This window comes from Hippopotamus amphibius, chromosome 3 (assembly GCF_030028045.1).
Source record: "Hippopotamus amphibius kiboko isolate mHipAmp2 chromosome 3, mHipAmp2.hap2, whole genome shotgun sequence".
Taxonomy (NCBI): Eukaryota; Metazoa; Chordata; class Mammalia; order Artiodactyla; family Hippopotamidae; genus Hippopotamus; species Hippopotamus amphibius.
This window is the reverse complement of record NC_080188.1, coordinates 180,844,256-180,862,219: the sequence shown is the minus strand read 5'-3', so window position 1 is coordinate 180,862,219 and position 17,964 is coordinate 180,844,256. Positions and strand designations below refer to the sequence as shown.

At 43.1% G+C, this 17,964-nt stretch overlaps 1 protein-coding gene across 1 annotated transcript; it reads right to left on the bottom strand.

The window, feature by feature from the left end:
• Positions 1–9,867: 9,867 nt before the first annotated feature.
• LOC130849120 (keratin, type I cytoskeletal 19-like) lies at positions 9,868–11,246 on the bottom strand. Its single transcript, XM_057727741.1, has one exon. It carries the CDS (start codon positions 11,196–11,198, stop codon positions 9,996–9,998), a length of 1,203 nt encoding a protein of 400 aa, XP_057583724.1. The 5' UTR covers positions 11,199–11,246; the 3' UTR covers positions 9,868–9,995.
• Positions 11,247–17,964: the final 6,718 nt, after the last annotated feature.

Here is a 17,964-nt window from a genome sequence, read left to right as displayed (position 1 = left end):
GTGATTTCCAGCGGATCACAGGGCAGGGGCTGAGCAGAGATGAAAACTGGGATGGGCACGATGATCCATTGGTGGCGTCCAGGGGCAGGCTCCGTGCATTACCACAGAGACAGTCTCAGGCACGGGCAGTAAAATGAATGGGTGGAAGATTACAAATGCTACATCTTTGCAAAGTTTTGTTATGACATCAGTAGCAAACATTTAAAATCGAGGTGCGTAAAAAAGACATAAAAACCACCTATCATCCCACCACATAGAGCTCATCATTGTCAGCATCCTCACTCTCATCCTAGACTTTATTTCACACATATGGATAGCAGCGACGGGAGTCCCTGAATGGAGTCCGGGTGTGTGGATATCTCCTCATCTTAAACCTGATACGGATGTGTGCGCTTTCTTGCCCATATACATAAGGATCTTAGCATCCTGGATGAAGGAAGAGAGAAGGGATTATACACGGTGATTAGGGGAAAGAGATGAGGTTCTCCTGGGTTCCGCAGAGTGGTTTTGAGCCACTGTGAATAAAAACGGTTAGATGTAATCAGATCTTGAAAGAGCTAATTCTCAGGAGATCCTGGGACTCAGAGCAAAAGCAGACTTGCTCTGGTGGCCAAGTTGGCAAAGATGGACACAGAATACAGGGGATGACCTTTCTCCCTGAGCCCACCGCGATAAAGATGCTTATGCCCTATACCATGAGGCTGAGGCAGCCTGAGATTCAGGCCTTCTGTGGCACAGGAGAGAATTGCCTTTTGAAGTCTCCCCTGGGATGCGTCACAGATTCCTCATACTCAATAAGTCTTGAAGACAACTCTTACCAAACCCGTTCCTCTTGCTGTGTTCCCAACCTGTGGCTGTCACCACCATCATCTACTGGTTGTATAAGTCACACCCGTGGGAGTCAGCTTAGTCTTTTCCCTCACCCTTGCCCTCCATATCCCATCAACCATCCAGGCTTACTGAATCTACACTCCATTGTCTCTTGCATCCATCCCCACTGCCTCTGTTCTAGTTCAGAATGACATCATCTGGTTACCCGCATAGTTCCATAGCTTCCTAGAAGGTATACGGGCTCTGGTCTCAGCCCCTCTCAGTCCTTCCTCCCCAGTGCTGTCTGAGTGAACCTTCTAACACAAAGATGGAACCATGTCACTCTGCTGCCCAGATGATGTCAGTGGCGCCTCATCCTCTACGTAGCCTGGCATCCAAGGGTCTTCATAGTCAGATCTTATTGTCAGCCTTATAATTGTGCCTCAACCCACCTCTGCATCCTCCTCACTCTTCATGCTTTTGTAATGTCAAGCCATGTGAAGCTCACCAAACATGCTGCATTTTCTCGTTTCTCCCCCCTCCTTCTCTCTCCTCTGCACTTTCCTCTGCTTATCGTCCTAAAAACTACTCTCTTTTCAATTTTCATTTCAAGGGTTTCTTACCTTTTAAATCATCTCTGGCTCCTCCAGGAAGACTTAAGTATCTCTTTTCCTATGTCCTTATCGTAGCTTGTTCTTGAATTAATTTTAGTTCCTTCACATTGTACGGCCATGGAGGGTTAGCAAGCCCATGTCACCACTAACTTGTAAGGCCCCTTGAGAAGAGGGACATGGCTTTTGATCTTGAGGTCCTAGCATTTAGCACTGTGATTAGCACCCATGAGGTACTCAGTAACTATTCAAGACATAGATGAATGAGTGGATGGGTGAACAAATGACAAATAAAACCCCAACCCTAAACCTAAACAAATAAACCCAACCCTTTGCCCTTTTTTAAATGATCACTTGGTGTAGATATTGCACATCAGCATACGGCAGATTCCACCTACTCCTGTTCACACGGCAGGAGTTAAGACAGAGAAATAGGAGGTGCAGGCTTTGGAGTGAGACCACCTTGAGTTCAAATCTGGCTTCTCCCATTTATAAGCCATGTGACAGTCAAACTGCATGAGCTTCTGTTTTCTACTAACTTAAGCACTGCCTTATAATATTACTCCCCTCTCATCCAACTGTGCAGTCCGAATTCTTATTCATGTGTTGCCCCCAAACCATTCCAGGCTTTCTCTCTCTTCCTATTATGACCTTATAAATGGGGAGATTATGACATCCTTCATAAGGTTGTTGTGAGGACGAGACGATATGCTTTATGTAAAGAATTTAGCATAATACCTGACAGGTAGGAATTGTTCAATAATTGACAGTTGTTATTTCTATTATTTTTAAGTTTTATTTTACTACTGTGTCATCCAACCACTGGAATAATTGCTCTTAACCTTTTGTGTGTGTGTATGTGTGTGTTATTTAAACTCCCAGGATTTACTCTGTTAACCACTTTCATGTATAACACACAGCTGTGTTAATTATATTTATCATGTTGTACATTACATCCCCAGTACTTTTTTTTTTTTTGAGCACTTAAGAAATGGGATTTATGAGTTTACAAAATACATTTTTGTGGAAACAGCATTTTCTAGTAATATACAACAAATTTTTTATTTGAGTTACCAGCAGTACCTTGTTGTTTTACTTTTTTTTTTTCCAAATACAGGAATTTTCCCTTTTTTTTCTTAAGCTCTTTATTGGAATATAATTGCTTTACACTCTTGTACCAGCTTTTGAGGTACACCAAAGTGAATCAGCTGTATTTATACACATATCCCCATATGCCCTCCCTCCTGTGACTCCCTCCCACCCTCCCTGTCCTGGCCCTCTAAGGCATCACCCATTATCGAGTTGATCTCCCTTTGTTATACAGCAACTTCTCACTAGCTATCCATTTTACACTTGGTAGTGTATATATGTCTATGCTACTCTCTCACTTCGTCCCAGCTTCCCCCTCGCCCCCCACCCCCCCAACCCCGTGTCCTCCAGTCCATTCTCTGCATCTGCATCCTTATTCTTGCCCTGTCACTGGGTTCATCAGGAGCTTTTTTTTTTTTTTCGATTCCGTATATATGAGTTAGCATACTGTATTTGTTTTTCTCTTTCTGGTTTACTTCACTCTGTATGACAGACTCTAGGTCTACCCACCTCATTACATATAGCTCCATTTCATTCCCTTTTATGGCTGAGTAATATTCCATTGTACATATGTGCCACATCTTCTTTATCCCTTCATCTGTTGATGGGCATTTAGGTTGCTTCCATGTCCTGGCTATTGTAAATAGTGCTGCAATAAACATTATGGTACATGTTTCTTTTTTGGATCATGGTTTTCTCTGGGTATATGCCCAAGAGTGGGATTGCTGGACCATATGGTAGTTCTATTTTTAGTTTTTTAAGGAACCTCCAGACTGTTTTTCATAGTGGCTGGACCAACTTACATTCCCACCAACAGTGCAGGCGAATTCCCATTTCTCCACACCTTCTCCAACATTTATTGTTTCTAGATGTTTTGATGATAGTCCTTCTGACCGGTGTGAGGTGATACCTCATTGTGGCTTTGACTTGCATTTCTCTCATGATTAGTGATGTTGAGCATCTTTTCATGTGTATTCTTAAATTTTTAGTGGCAAAGACCCTCTTAAGAGTCTTTGCATATGGACACAAATTTTATATATAATTTCAAGAGTGTCAAGAAACTCCCTAATCACTTCCATGGAATCCAATTAAGAGTCCTTATGCTAGAAGGTGGAAAAGTAAAAGGGCTGTACCATTCTAACCATATTTTTCTTTAAAAAATCTGAAATGTAGCTGTAAATTGTCAATAACTGGGTGAAAGACCAAGGATACATCTGAATTTCTTAATACTTCTGGCAAAATGCCGTCAGACTAAGGTAATTATTTGAAGAAAAAGGTTGAGAGGTTTTGAAAATTCAGCTCTGGGTCTTCTTCCAACTTTCTAGTGGACCCTATCTGCCCCTCAGGACATAGCCAGTGGTTCTCCTAACAGTTTTCAAGATGGATAAATCAATGGGAATTCACTAGCCATAGAATTACCTAAATTGGCACTGTCAAATAATACAATATAGGAAAGTTTTAAAACTGAGGAAAATTCAGAAATACTTGACAGTCAGCTGGAAATTGTCCACTACCAGTGTCTAGAAATGACATGGACAATATGGCAATCAAAACTAATCAGTGCTGGACTTCCCTGGTGGCTCAGTGGTTAAGAATCCTCCTGCCAATGCAGGGGACATGGGTTCAAGCCCTGGTCCAGGAAGATCCCACATGCCTTGGAGCAACTAAGCCCATGTGCCACAACTACTGAGCCTGCATGCTGCAACTACTGAAGCCTATGTGCCTAGAAGGTCATGCTCCACAACAAGAGAAACCTCTGCAATGAGAAGCCCAAGCACTGCAACAAAGAGTAGCCCCCCTTCAAAGCAACTAAAGAAAGCCCGCTTGCAGCTATGAAGACCCAAAGAATCCAAAAAATAAAAATTAATAAAAATTCAAAAAAACCAAGGCAAATGGTTTAAAAAAGAAACTAATTAGTGTTGATATTTTTATTAGAACTTATCAGGCACCAGTTTGTTTCATGTCAATAGGGGAATACAGAGTTTTTCTTTTTAAATAAATTAATCCTTTACAATAAATGAAATGTACTAGGAGCCCTCTTGATTTAAAGGACTATGATGATGAGATGTATAAAAAGGTAAGAATCCTTCTCTTTGTTAGTAATTGTCCAATAATTTGAATTTGTTATATGTTTGTATTTTAGCATTTAGATATTTTAATAACAAAATACAGCCATAGAAGGTTGAAGTAATCTTTAGTGCACTTAATTTTTCTTTCTACTCTGGGAAAACATCACATTTGAACTGACCCTCATTTGGACTGGGATTAGTATTTTAGTGAAGCAGGAAATTGCTTATCTGGCATTGGTAGCTATGTCTGCCCACAGACAGAATTTTCTAGGTAACCATCACAGCTCCAAAGAGAAAGTCAGAGTTGGGATAAATAAACATCTGCTGCATGACCTGAAAGTAACAAAGTAAAGGTTCACCCCTCTGTTCATTCTTGGCCACTTTGGTGGAGACTGTTTATTCCTCCCCAATGTCCATTCTCTTTACTTCCTTTAACAGGAACTTCCCTCTCAAGTTTTCACAGGCACGTGGCTGACCAACAAAAAACTACATTTCTCAGCCTCCTAGTAGTTATATACAGCATGTGCCCCAGTTCCCACCAATGAGATGTGAGTAGGAGTGACCTGTGCAACTTCTCTGCTGCATCACATCCTTAAAATAAATTTGATTCAGTCCTTACCCCCTCTTTTTCATTCCCAGGAATTAGAATGAAGATGAAGTGTAAATCCTTTTTGACCCCAGGACTAGAACAGCATCCTGGGGAAGGGCTGAGCAACAGGATACAAGGAACCTGGTTCCTTGGTTCCTGGAGAGGCACAGCCAGCTCTCGACCTTGGACTGGTTGCTGACCTCTGGTCTGTTATGAGAGAGAGAGTGCGCTAAATTTCTATATTTTAAGCCACCTTATAAGAACCTCTTTGTTATAGCAGCCTAGTTTGTACCCTAAATGAGCCACAGTCCCCATTACGATGGTACACAGCATTCTAGGTAGGTGCTAAGATGGTCCCCAAGGATCCCTGCCTCCTGGTATGCACACCTTTGTGCAAGTCCCGTTCTGCTGAATGTGGGCTTGCCTAGTGACTCTCTTCTAACCAATAGAATATGGCGAAGATGATGGATGTCCCTTCCATGATCAAGTTTCAAAAGATGGTAATTTCCCTAGCAGATTCTCTGCTGGTTTGATGATGCAGCTGCCATGTTGAAGAGGCCCACGTGGCACGGAACTGAAGGAACAGCCAGCAAGAAACTGAGACCCTCAGTCCAACAGCCCACAATGGCCTCCATTCTGCCGACAACGCTGGGAGCTGGGAAACAGATTCTTAACAGCATCAGATGACCAGCTCCCAGATGACACCTTGATTATAGTCTGTGAAAGAGTCTGAAGTATCAGAACTAGGCGAGCCATGCCCACAGGGACTCCGAGATAGTGTGTATTGTTTTAAGTTTTGTGCTAATTTGTTAGGCAGTAATAGTAAACTAATGCCACACAGACATAATTTTACTTCTGTACAAAGATATGTCACAGACATCATGTGTTGACATCAGAACATTAATTTTAAAGTGTCAGAGAAGGAGGTGAGCTAGATACTCACAGGGCACTAGCTCCTTGGTGTGGTCACTCAGTTCTCAGGTATGACCCTCTGCTGTGGAGTTTCATAGAATTCATTTATTAGTAAGCTCAGAGATGTTCAGACTCAGAGGAGCTTCACTGGCTAAACAAACTCTCAAGAGAGTTCTATCTAAATCAGAATGCTAACTTGTTAATTTACCTTGAGGAAGAAAACTGCCAAGTGGATCAGATAAATTATATCTTTGTAAGTTGGAGCTTTCTGAGGCTCAGTTTAATGCCTTCCTCTTTTCCCATTCTATTCTCTCCCCAGGAAAATCTCAAACACACACACGTATATACATAGATATGCATAGGTAGGTAGGTAGAGAGATAGATACATAGATACATAGATAGATAGATAGATAGATAGATAGATAGATAGATAGATAGATAGATTAGATAGATAGATAATAGATTGATAGATAGATAGATAGATGATAGATAGATAGATATAGATAGATAGATAGATAGATAGATAGATAGATAGACAATCTCACACATTTCCACATTCAGAGTAGACTTCTGATAGCAATCATGATATCATTGATTAGGTGACAGCTTGCTTTCGCAATCAGCCATGCCTTGATTAGATTCTAGATCTGGTTACACCAACTTGGTCCTAGTACACATCTGGAAGCCCAGATGAAGGTGGATCTTCCCATTTGGGTCCCTTCCTCAGGGCCGAGTCTAGCTCAGGGAAAAGATGACTTTTCATTCACATTCCTTTGGCATCCAGGGCCAAAACTACCAAACTAGGGCCACTAATGCCATCCATCTGCAGCGTCCTTGGTGCCTAGGCCTGCACTGGCTTTCTACTTGTTCCCACTTACTGCTCACAGACAATGCCTCTTTTACCCCCTGCAACAGGCACCTCTTGTGTTCCAGCTCACATTCTCTCTTCCCACTTTTTACGCCAGCACAGATGTGCCAATCGGCTCCAGGCAGGTGTGAACCTGATGGCATATTGCTTCAGCTGCATTTTGTTATCTTTCAATTTCCACCTGGGGCTTCTCAGAGGCTTTAGCATAGGACACCTGAGAAAACCTTCTTGGCACTCACACTAGTGCTGTCTCACCGATGGGAAGTATAAGCCCCAGGGTAACCCTTGACGAAGGGGAGAAGATGCCAATGGATAAATCCTGAGGTTCATTCTATATGGCTTCTCGGAAGCTTCTGAAGGCAGGATTGAGCCCCCTTCACCCACAGTGGTGCTCACTCAAAAGTGTACATTTGCGTTGGTTTCCATCCCTCTCTTCCTCACCGTCCCCATTCTCCCACTCCTGTTTCCTAGGATTGCTTCCAAAATCAACTAACTACAGGCAAGCTCAACTTGGGCTCCGCTTTCTGGGAAAACCCTGGCTAAGACTCACCCCCAGGCTCGTTCCGTCTGAGCGCTCCCTCACTGATGTCGGTCACTTACTGACTTCCCTGCCAGGGCTCCCATGACATCTTTGGCCTCAGGCTCTTCCCCTCCACTGCCACCACTGCCATTGTCCCACACAACAAAGGGGAGCCAACCACCGCCCAAGCATTACATGTTGCTTTGATCTTCTCTACTTAGATGGTTGCTGGGCTTCTTCAGCATCTCCGCTGGAAACCGACATTATCCTTCACGGCTCCGTTTCCCATCTTTATACAATGTATACATACCCCCCATTTGTCCTGTTTCCTCATTTTAAACCCTATTCTCTGCTCTTTAAACCTCAAGAGGCTTCTGGTTCTTTGACCACTCTATTTTCATTCTCTTTGAGCTTCATTCCTTCCCTGTCCATTCTAGACTTTATGCTTCAACCGCTGTCCAGGAGGGCCCTTTGCAAACTTTCTGCTTCTGTATATTTTGCCTTCTGGAACTTATTTTTTTAACCATCCAAATTATCCAATGATTCCATTTATAATCAAGCAGCTGATCACTGCTGCATAAACTCACACCATCAAGCAGAATGGTGCCACTCTAGATATGGTCTCCAAGCTCAGCTGGACATTCCTCACCCTCCAACCCTGTCTGCTCATGTGTCCTGCTTCCATGCTATGCTGTGCATTTGACACATACACACATTTAACACATACCTATTATATGTCAGGTGTTGCATTAAGTATTAGGGATGGAATTCTGAATGACAAATATGGTCCCAGCATTTTGTGAAGCTTATATTGTACTCAAATCATTGTATTGTACTTGCTGACTCTCTCATTAGACTGACCTCATTTATATTTTGTTTCTAAAGTGTATGGCATATAGTAGGGGTTCTATATATTTTGTGGTATAAGTGAACAATGGATGAAAAAGATAACTGCTGCAGATAACTAAGCCTAATTTTCCTATTCAACACTCAGAGTTGTCTGTTCTCAGTGTGACCACAAGATGCATGAGAAGAAAAAAAGCATCATTTGATTCAAGTTCACTACCCTAAATGTTTATTGTCATCCTTCATTTAGATACCAAGTTTTAAAACATCTGTTGAGAAGTTTAGGACAAATTCCATCCAAGACAGTGCATTTACAGTCATATACTCATGTGGGCATCCCTGTCCAAGTCTGCTAGGTTTGTATCTTTTGGTCTCTGCCTCTCTTTCTTTCTGATGGTCTTTTCTGGTTAGCAGCACTCTGTCTGCTCTGGACATTAACTCGTGGGTTGAGGTGGGGAGTGCTGGAGTATTTAGGAACCATATAGGTTACCATCTAGTTGTCTGTTGTTTGGGGGAGATCTTCCTTGCCAAATGGGCCAATAAGCCAGTGGGGAAGACATGGCAATGAGAAGAGGCTTGAGACAGAGAAGGCTACCGTGATCAAGAAAAAGATCCTTCAAAACTATAACTCGAAAAGATACATGCACCCTTGTGTCTTTAGCCAAGACATGGAAGCAATCTAAGTGTCCATTGACAGATGAATGAATAAAGAAGATGAGGTATATATATACAATGGAATACTACTTGGTCATAAAAAAGAATGAAATAATGCCATTTGCAGCAACATGGATGGACCTAGAGATTATCATACTAAGTGAAGAAAGAAAGAGAAAGACAAATACCATAGGATATCACTTATATGTACAATCTAAAATATGACACAAGTGAACTTACCTACAAAATAGAAATAGATTCACAGACATAGAGAACAGACATGTGGTTGCCAAGGGGGAGGGAGGTGGGAGTGGCAGTTTGGGATTAGCTGATGCAAACTAGTATATATAGAATGAATACTGTACAGCGCAGGGAACTATATTCAATATCCTGTAATAAACCATAATGGAAAAGAATATGAAAAAGAGTATGTATATGTATAACTGAATCACTTTGTTGGACACTTGAAACTAATACAAAGTTGTAAACAAGCTAAATTTCAATGAAATAAATTTAAAAAAAAAGAGGGCAACCTCCTTTCCTTCAAACTCCAGCCTCCTATGTCTGGAATGCTTTTATTTCAGAGTCTTTTTACCTAATTACTACATTGGTGTGGTAACTGAGCACACGGTCCCAGAAATTCTGGGTGAATAGTAATAATCAGGCAATAGGGGAAAACGGACAAAGGGCAAAGAGAAACAGCTCCCTGATGTGAACCAACACCTCCCCAATAAGCCTTACTCACCTGCTCACCGTTTAACCCGATGCCGCGGGTCTAGGTTATAATAATGCCCTTTACATCTTCCCTTATCACAGGAATCTGTAGTGGTTTTTTTGCGTGTTTCCTAGACAGTGGGCACTCTGGCCAGATATTTTCTTTTTTTTTTTTTTTCTTTTTTTCCCTTGGGCCATAAAGTTTTATTGGCAGATCGGCAGGAGAGCCAGGGGTAAGGGCCCCTCCCCTCCCACGCCCCTACCCAGGAGAATCCCTCTGCATCAGAGCAGGAAGGCCAGGAGGCTGCAGGACTCAGAGGGCCTTCGGGGTGGACAGATTGTTGTAATAGGCGTCCTGGCTCTCCAGCAGGTTTCGGTAGGTGGCAATCTCCTGCTCCAGCCGGGACTTGATGTCCATGAGGTGCTGGTACTCCTGGTTCTGCCGCTCGGTGTCGGCACGCACGTCGCTCAGCTGGGCTTCAATACTGCTGATCAGCGCCTGGATCTGGGCCAGCTGGGCTCCGAAGCGAGCCTCCGTTTCTGCCAGTGTGCCTTCCAGGGCGGCTTTCATGCTGAGTTGAGACTGCAGCTCAATCTCCAGACCCTGGAGGGTGCGCCGCAGGTCAGTGACCTCCGTCTTGCTGATCTGCAGCTGCTCCGTGTGGCCAGCGACCTCCCTGTTCAGCTCCTCGGTCTGGCTGGTGAACCAAGCCTCAGCATCCTTCCGGTTCTTCTCAGCCATGACCTCATACTGGCTTCTCATGTCGCTCAGGATCTTGGCTAGGTCGATGCCCGGAGCGGAATCCACCTCCACACTGACCTGGCCACCCACCTGGCCCTTCAAGACACTGATTTCCTCCTCATGGTTCTTCTTCAGGTAGGCCAGCTCCTCCTTCAGGCCCTCAATCTGCATCTCCAGGTCGGTCCTGGCCAGGGTCAGCTCATCCAACACCCTGCGCAGGCCGTTGATGTCGGCCTCCACGCTCAAGTGCAAGGCCTGCTCCGTCTCAAACTTGGTTCGGAAGTCGTCTGCCGCCAGACGGGCATTGTCGATCTGAAGGACTATCTTGGAGTTCTCAATGGTGGCACCAAGAATCTGGTCCCGCAGGTCCTCGATGGTCTTGAAGTAGCGGCTGTAGTCGCGGGCGGGCCCGGGCCCCTGCTTCTGGTACCAGTCGCGGATCTTCACCTCCAGGTCGCCGTTGGCCTCCTCCAGGGCGCGCACCTTCTCCAGGTAGGAGGCCAGGCGGTCGTTGAGGTTCTGCATGGTGAGCTTCTCGTTGCCCGCCAGCAGCCCGTCGGAGCTGCCCAGGGCGCCCCCATAGCCGCCGCCGTAGCCCCTGGAGGAGGACGAGGACACGAAGCAGGCGGAGGACACCGACACGCCGCGGCCGCCCGAGCCCCCATGGATGCTGGGCGCGCGGAAGGTGCCTCCCGCCCCAAAGCGCACGGAGCCGCCGCCCAGACCCCCGAAGGACGAGGTGGCCAACGACTGGCGATAGCTGTAGGAAGTCATGGCGAAGGAGGACGCGGGCGACACCGGTCGGAGTGGCTGCGGTCGGCAGGAGGAGTCTGGCCAGATATTTTCTTACATAACCCTAGGATGTGGCTATTCCTGGTGGTTCAACCAATTCTGTGTTTAATTATTTTCACCTCCAAAACGCATACTATTCAGATAAAGAAAAAGAATTTCAAACCCAATTTGTAATATACCAGCATTTTGCTATCATTCTGAAGGTGGGTCAAGATATTCTCAGAAAAATTCTTAAGGTGAAATTCATTTCTTTTGTATCAAGAAAATACATGTATTTTGTTAAACTCTCCTTTATTTTCTGACAGGCAGGTGATTAGGGTGAGGAACAAAAAGTTAAACCATAGCTTGATTGCGTGACCCAGCTTTAGAGAGTTAGTGTCAGATGTGACGGGTGACTACAGGGGTGCATACCTCTGACTCAGAAACCCTGGGTTCCTCCAGGGAGAAAGGGGTGCAAAGTACAATCGTAGCTCACAGCTCAGGTTTCAGCTGAGCACAAGGGAAAAAGAAGGAAATGGAATTCACTGCAGAGGGTTAGAGACCTGAGGATACAGGGAACTTTCCTCTTCACTCTTTTTTGGACTCTACCCATCCTGCGCCAATCATAGCCCATGTCACAGCCAAAATGAGCCCATTTGCTTGACACTCCTCAAGCTGCCCAAGCTTTCTCTATTTCCTCAGCTCTGCACTAGCTCAGCAGACCGTCTCTCTCCCCTTCCCATCCTTTTCCTATTTGTCGTGGATAAATGGCTAGAGGATTCTGACATTCTGTCCCATTTCATGCTGTACTTCCCCTGCCACTTAGCACATAATATTTGAGTCGCTTGTTTAATTAGTCATCTCTCTCACTAGACCATAGACTTCTTGAGGACAGCAACCACGTCCACCTTGGTTGCTAGGATAGCCCCAGCTCCATATCTGACTCATGGTAAGTGTACAACTAATGCTTCGTGAATGAATGAACTTTCAGCCTCTCCCTCCACAGGGGACTTATCCTTCTGAACAAACAACCTTACCCAACCTTGCCCAGACCCACCTGTCTAACTTGGATTTTAGGACGCTGCTTCCTGCTGTACATCATACTGTAAAATTTCCAAAACCCCTGAGACATCAAAACCCCAAATTAGAATGTATTGATAGATCAAGAGGTGTAATGGAGACTTGGTTTATATTCGTATCATAAAAATGACTAATAAAACAATTGCTATAATAAATGATTAAAATTTGATCAGTGTTTAAGTTTATGCGCAGTGAAAAACATTTATACATAGTCCCACATGGACTTCTAAGGAGGGTATTTTGTTTGCCATGTAGGGTATAGTTAGGCAGGTCTGGAAAAGCTAAAGGACTAAAGGGGTATATTAGTGGGGGAAGGAGGAAAAAGCAGATGGATAAACAGGGACAAGAAGACAGTCTTAGGGAGCAATGTCCCAGGGGCATCTTGTAATGAAGTTATCCATGACCATCTCCTTGGTCTCCACCATGAAATCTTCGGTAAGGTCTACCTTGCACAGTAATGCCCTGCTGAGTGGGTTTTCAGTTATGGAATTCGGGACCACTGTCTATGATGGCACAGGGCAAACACAGAGGATGCTGTGAAGACAGGTCACTTTTATGTGCCCACTGGAAGGCCACCTCAGCACAGTGATACAGCTAAACGGAACACAAATCTGGCTTGAAAGTCTTAAAGACTAATCATGATTACTATTGAAGATTATCTTGAGGGAAGATCAAAAGAAGGGATTATGCAGCAAAGCACAGAGAAAAACTGGAAAGTTTCTGCTCACCCTTCTCTATACAAAAGCTACAATATTTACAGATGCTGCCTCTAGCTCTCTTCTCTGTCTTTCAAAGGTTCTGATGACCTCTCTCTGTCTCCAAATCTGTGTCATTCTTTTTTTGTGATCTTTTTCCATGAATTCATTGCCCTTCTCATAGTTTCTCCCACCTTTTTACAAAGGTACAAGGAACTGAACATAAAACATAGACTATTCTTTAGAAGGGATAACAAGGGAAAGAATATTTAAGATTTAAATATTTTTGTTGCTTTCATAAAATTGTCACAACAAAATTAGAAAAATGGAATACATTAAAAGGAAACAAAATCTTATTTTACATGTCAGTATAAAATGTGACATTAAAACTACAAGCTTTTTCAATGAAAATAATGTTTTTGTGTTTTTATCGTTGCTTTTTCATAAATTGCCTTAATTGTAAGAATAATATTGTTGAATCAAAATCCAAATGTGGGGATTTCCCTGGTGGTGCAGTGGTTAAGAATCTGCCTGCCAGCTCATGCAGCTTAATATCAAAAAAGCAAATAACCCAATCCACAAATGGGCAGAAGACCTAAATAGACATTTCTCCAAAGAAGACATACAGATGGCCAACAAACACATGAAAAGATGCTCAACATCACTAATCATTAGAGAAATGCAAGTCAAAGCCACAGTGAGGTATCACCTCACACCAGTCAGAATGGCCATCATCACAAAATCTAGAAACAATAAATGTTGGAGAGGGTGCGGAGAAAAGGGAACTCTCCTGCACTGTTGGTGGGAATGCAAGTTGGTACAGCCACTATGGAAAACAATTTGGAGGTTCCTGAAAAAACTAAAAATAGAACTACCATATGATCCAGTAATCCCCCTACTGGGCATATACCCAGAGAAAACCATGATCCAAAAAAGAAACATGTACCATAATGTTTATTGCAGCACTATTTACAATAGCCAGGACATGGAAGCAACCTAAATGCCCATCAACAGATGAAGGGATAAAGAAGATGTGGCACACATATACAATGGAATATTACTCAGCCATAAAAAGGAATGAAATGAAGCTATATGTAATGAGGTGGGTAGACCTAGAGTCTGTCATACAGAGTGAAGTAAACCAGAAAGAGAAAAACAAATACAGTATGCTAACTCATATATATGGAATCTTAAAAAAAAAAAAGCTCCTGATGAACCCAGTGACAGGGCAAGAATAAGGATGCAGATGCAGAGAATGGACTGGAGGACACGGGGTTGGGGGGGTGGGGGGTGAGGGGGAAGCTGGGACGAAGTGAGAGAGTAGCATAGACATATATACACTACCAAGTGTAAAATGGATAGCTAGTGGGAAGTTGCTGTATAACAAAGGGAGATCAACTCGATGATGGGTGATGCCTTAGAGGGCCAGGACAGGGAGGGTGGGAGGGAGTCACAGGAGGGAGGGCATATGGGGATATATGTATAAATACAGCTGATTCACTTTGGTGTACCTCAAAAGCTAGTACAAACGCGTAAAGCAATTATATTCCAATAAAGAGCTTAAAAAAAAAAAAAAAAAGAATCTGCCTACCAATGCAGGGGACATGGGTTTGAGCCCTGGTCTGGGAAGATCCCCCATGCCATGGAGCAACTAAACCCGTGCACCACAACTACTGAGCCTGAACTCTAAAGCCCATGAGTCACAACTACTGAGCCCATGTGCCACAACTACAGAAGCCCATAAACCTAGAGCCTGTGCTCTGCAACGAGAAGCTGCCACAATGAGAAGGCAGCCCATCACAACGAAAAGTAACCCCCACTCATCACAACTAGAGAAAGCCCATACACAGCAATGAAGACCCAATGCGGTCAATAAATAAATAAATAAATTTATTAAAAAAATCCAAATGGGAAGTGCAGCACTGAATCTATATTTTCCTTTTATTGCAAAAATTCCATGTTGTGCACAGGTGTTATAGAAAGAGAAATTGCATGTTTTGCAAAATTTTGGTATTCTTAACTTAGATTATTCCAGAATAACTCACTGTTTCACTTTAGATAGCTTGCTTCCAGGCATTTTTAGAAAGTAAAGTGTAACCTTCATTTTGATGTGTTCTAACTTTTGATTATTTGATTGTGGCAGAGTTTGAGAATCTCAAGACTCTGCTTTTTATTTGAAAGCATCCTTCCCTTCAGCATGGATCTGTGGAGCATGAGTTTGTGTAATATAAATATTTAATATATAAGAAACATTAAATATTAATTAATGTTGAAAGTGTAAAACAAGATACATAAAGTATAGCAGCATTGAATAAATGACACGGATCAACCTGAAACCAATGGGGTTTCAGCTTTGCATCAACATAGAGGGTGAACATTTTACATTCCTATATCAAGTATTAATCTTTCAAGGAAAGTCTTCTTGAGTATGGAAGATAATATGTGGGGTCATTATATACAAGCATATTTTGCATCTCTTTTCCTAAGAACACCCAGGCGAAAAATGATGATTAGCATTGGTTCTATTTAGTTTGTTTTTTAGAGCATTAGTTAATGTCTTGAGACACAATAGTGTTTCAGGGAACTTAGTTTGGGGAGCGATTCTGTGGCAGGTCAACTCTAAGAGAGACCTCAATGACTCCTCTTCCTGGTATTCATCTTCTTGTGTAATCCCTTCCCCTTGAGTGTGGGTGCGACTTGTGACTTACTTCTAACCAGCAGAGAACAGCAAAGGTGATAGGATGTTACTTCTATGACTAGCTTACATATGACAGTGACTTCTGTCTTTCTAGCAGAATCTTTGCCTTGCTGGCTTTCATGAAGAAAGCTTCCATATTAAAGAGGCTTAAATGGCAAGTTATGGGGAGAGTGGCCTTGGCCTGAGCTAACAATCAACTGAATCCTATCAACAGCCGCGTGGGCTTGGAAGCAGATCCTTTCCCAGTAGAGCTTTCAAATAAACCTCCATTCTGGCAGGGATCTCAATCAATCTCAGAGTGAGAGATTCGGAAACAGAGGACCCAGACAAGCTGTGTCTGAATTGACAGATCACGAGAATTCAACCATGAGATAAAAGATGAGTGTTGTTTTAAGCCACTAAGGTTGTGGTTACTTGTTATACAAAAATATAGAGCCAATACACTGCCCTGACCTGAGATCTAAGTTAGAATTCAAATATTAATGCTGAGAATTTTTCACTTTTTATTAAGAATGTTCATGAAAGCAGGGGCTTCCAAGTAAAATCTGAATTACAGGGAGGATGTTTTCCTTTTTTCTTTTTCTCTTTGAGCAAATGCTGATTTTTTTTTTTTTTTTTGGATGACATAAACTGAGAAATTATGGATATTAAAGGATCCTGCTTTAAGTTGACCATTTATTTTTTATTTTTTATTTTTTTGGGGGTACACCAGGTTCAATCATCTGTTTTTATACACATATCCCCGTATTCCCTCCCTTCCTTGACTCCCCCCCTCGAGTCCCCCCCACCCTCCCTGCCCCAGTCCTCTAAGGCATAAGTTGACCATTTTGAATAAATTAATAAAATACTAATCCTCAAAGATCGACCATAGGAGAATATCCAGCTCTTCTCTGGGCTTTTAAAGGGGTTGGAATTTGTTTTTGTACTTTCCCCAGCCCCTTTCCAGGAAGGTCCAATTCAAACAGCCTTGCTGCGTTCTCCAACTTCTAGGCAGGGTCAGATCAAGACAAAGGCAATAACAACTAACATTTATCAAGAATATGCAGGTGTCAGGGGCTGTGTTATGTGCCTTACATTGATTTGTTCACTCAATGCTCATAGTCACCCCATGAGACAGATAGCATAATTATCTCCATTTTACAGATTTGAAGACTGAGATACATGAAGGTAAGTAACTGCTAGTCCTCATCTCTGTCCTGGTTGGCTCTGTCCTGGATCACTTCTTACTCAAGACTGAGGATGTCTTCCTGGGTGATAACCTGGGGTGGTTATCATAGTCCCCTTAATTTTCAAAGTACACTGAATTAGAAACTATGCAGTGAAAAGGGTATTTTGAAAAATTTCCCTAGTTAAATTGAAGAATCATACTCAGAGCTTCTTGTCCCGCAGATGTGGGAAACAGACTAGGAGTCAACAGTCCAAGGCTGTCTCCCTGCCTGGCAACCAGGACCATGCGGATTTCAACCAAACCATCGGCCATAGTTCACAGAAAGAAAAACAAGGGTACCTCACAGACTTCTCAAATTGTGCTGTTTGAAAAGGGTCTGCTGTGGAGAATGCACTTGAGGACACAGGGTGGGAAGGGGAAGCTGGGATGAAGTGAGAGAGTAGCATTGACATATATACACTACCAGATGTAAAATGGATGGCTAGTGGGAAACTGCTGCATAGCACAGGGAGATCAGCTCGATGCCTGGTGATGACTTAGAGAGGTGGGGTTGGGAAGGTGGGAGGGAGGCTCAAGAGGGAGGGGATACAGGGACATATGTATAAATAAGCTGATTCACTTTGTTGTACAGCAGAAACTAACACAACATCGTAAAGCAATTTTACTCCAATAAATATCTGAAGAAAAATAAATACATAAAAATAAAAAGGGTCCATTGACCTATTGAGTGGTCACAACCATTTTAGCTACTTCCAACACAGCCTAACGCCATTGTGCGGACTTCCACCCATTTGGAAGGAGCAGTACTTCTAGGCAGCCTGCTCCCTCCCTTCTCTTTACACACCACACAGTAGGGAGATGGTAGAGGCACATCCCTGGGGATTGGAGGAGGGAGACACTCTCGTTCTTTTCCTTCATCAACTCAGGCTCTGACATAGTCTGAATCCCACTCATTGATGCTGCCTTTCAAGTAATGCTGGACAAGTTACTCGTGTATCAGTGTTTCACTGTCATTTTGGGGAGGCCCTGCCTTAAAATTAGTCAATACTAAAGGTCAACTCTGAGAGTCAATAGTGTTCTGGACTCCCATAAGTGTATAGGCCTGGGATGGAGGCAGCTGGAAAATAT

Excerpts from the sequence above, each read along its gene's own strand:
- LOC130849120 (XM_057727741.1), bottom strand. The coding sequence starts at position 11,198 with ATGACTTCCTACAGCTATCGCCAGTCGTTGGCCACCTCGTCCTTCGGG.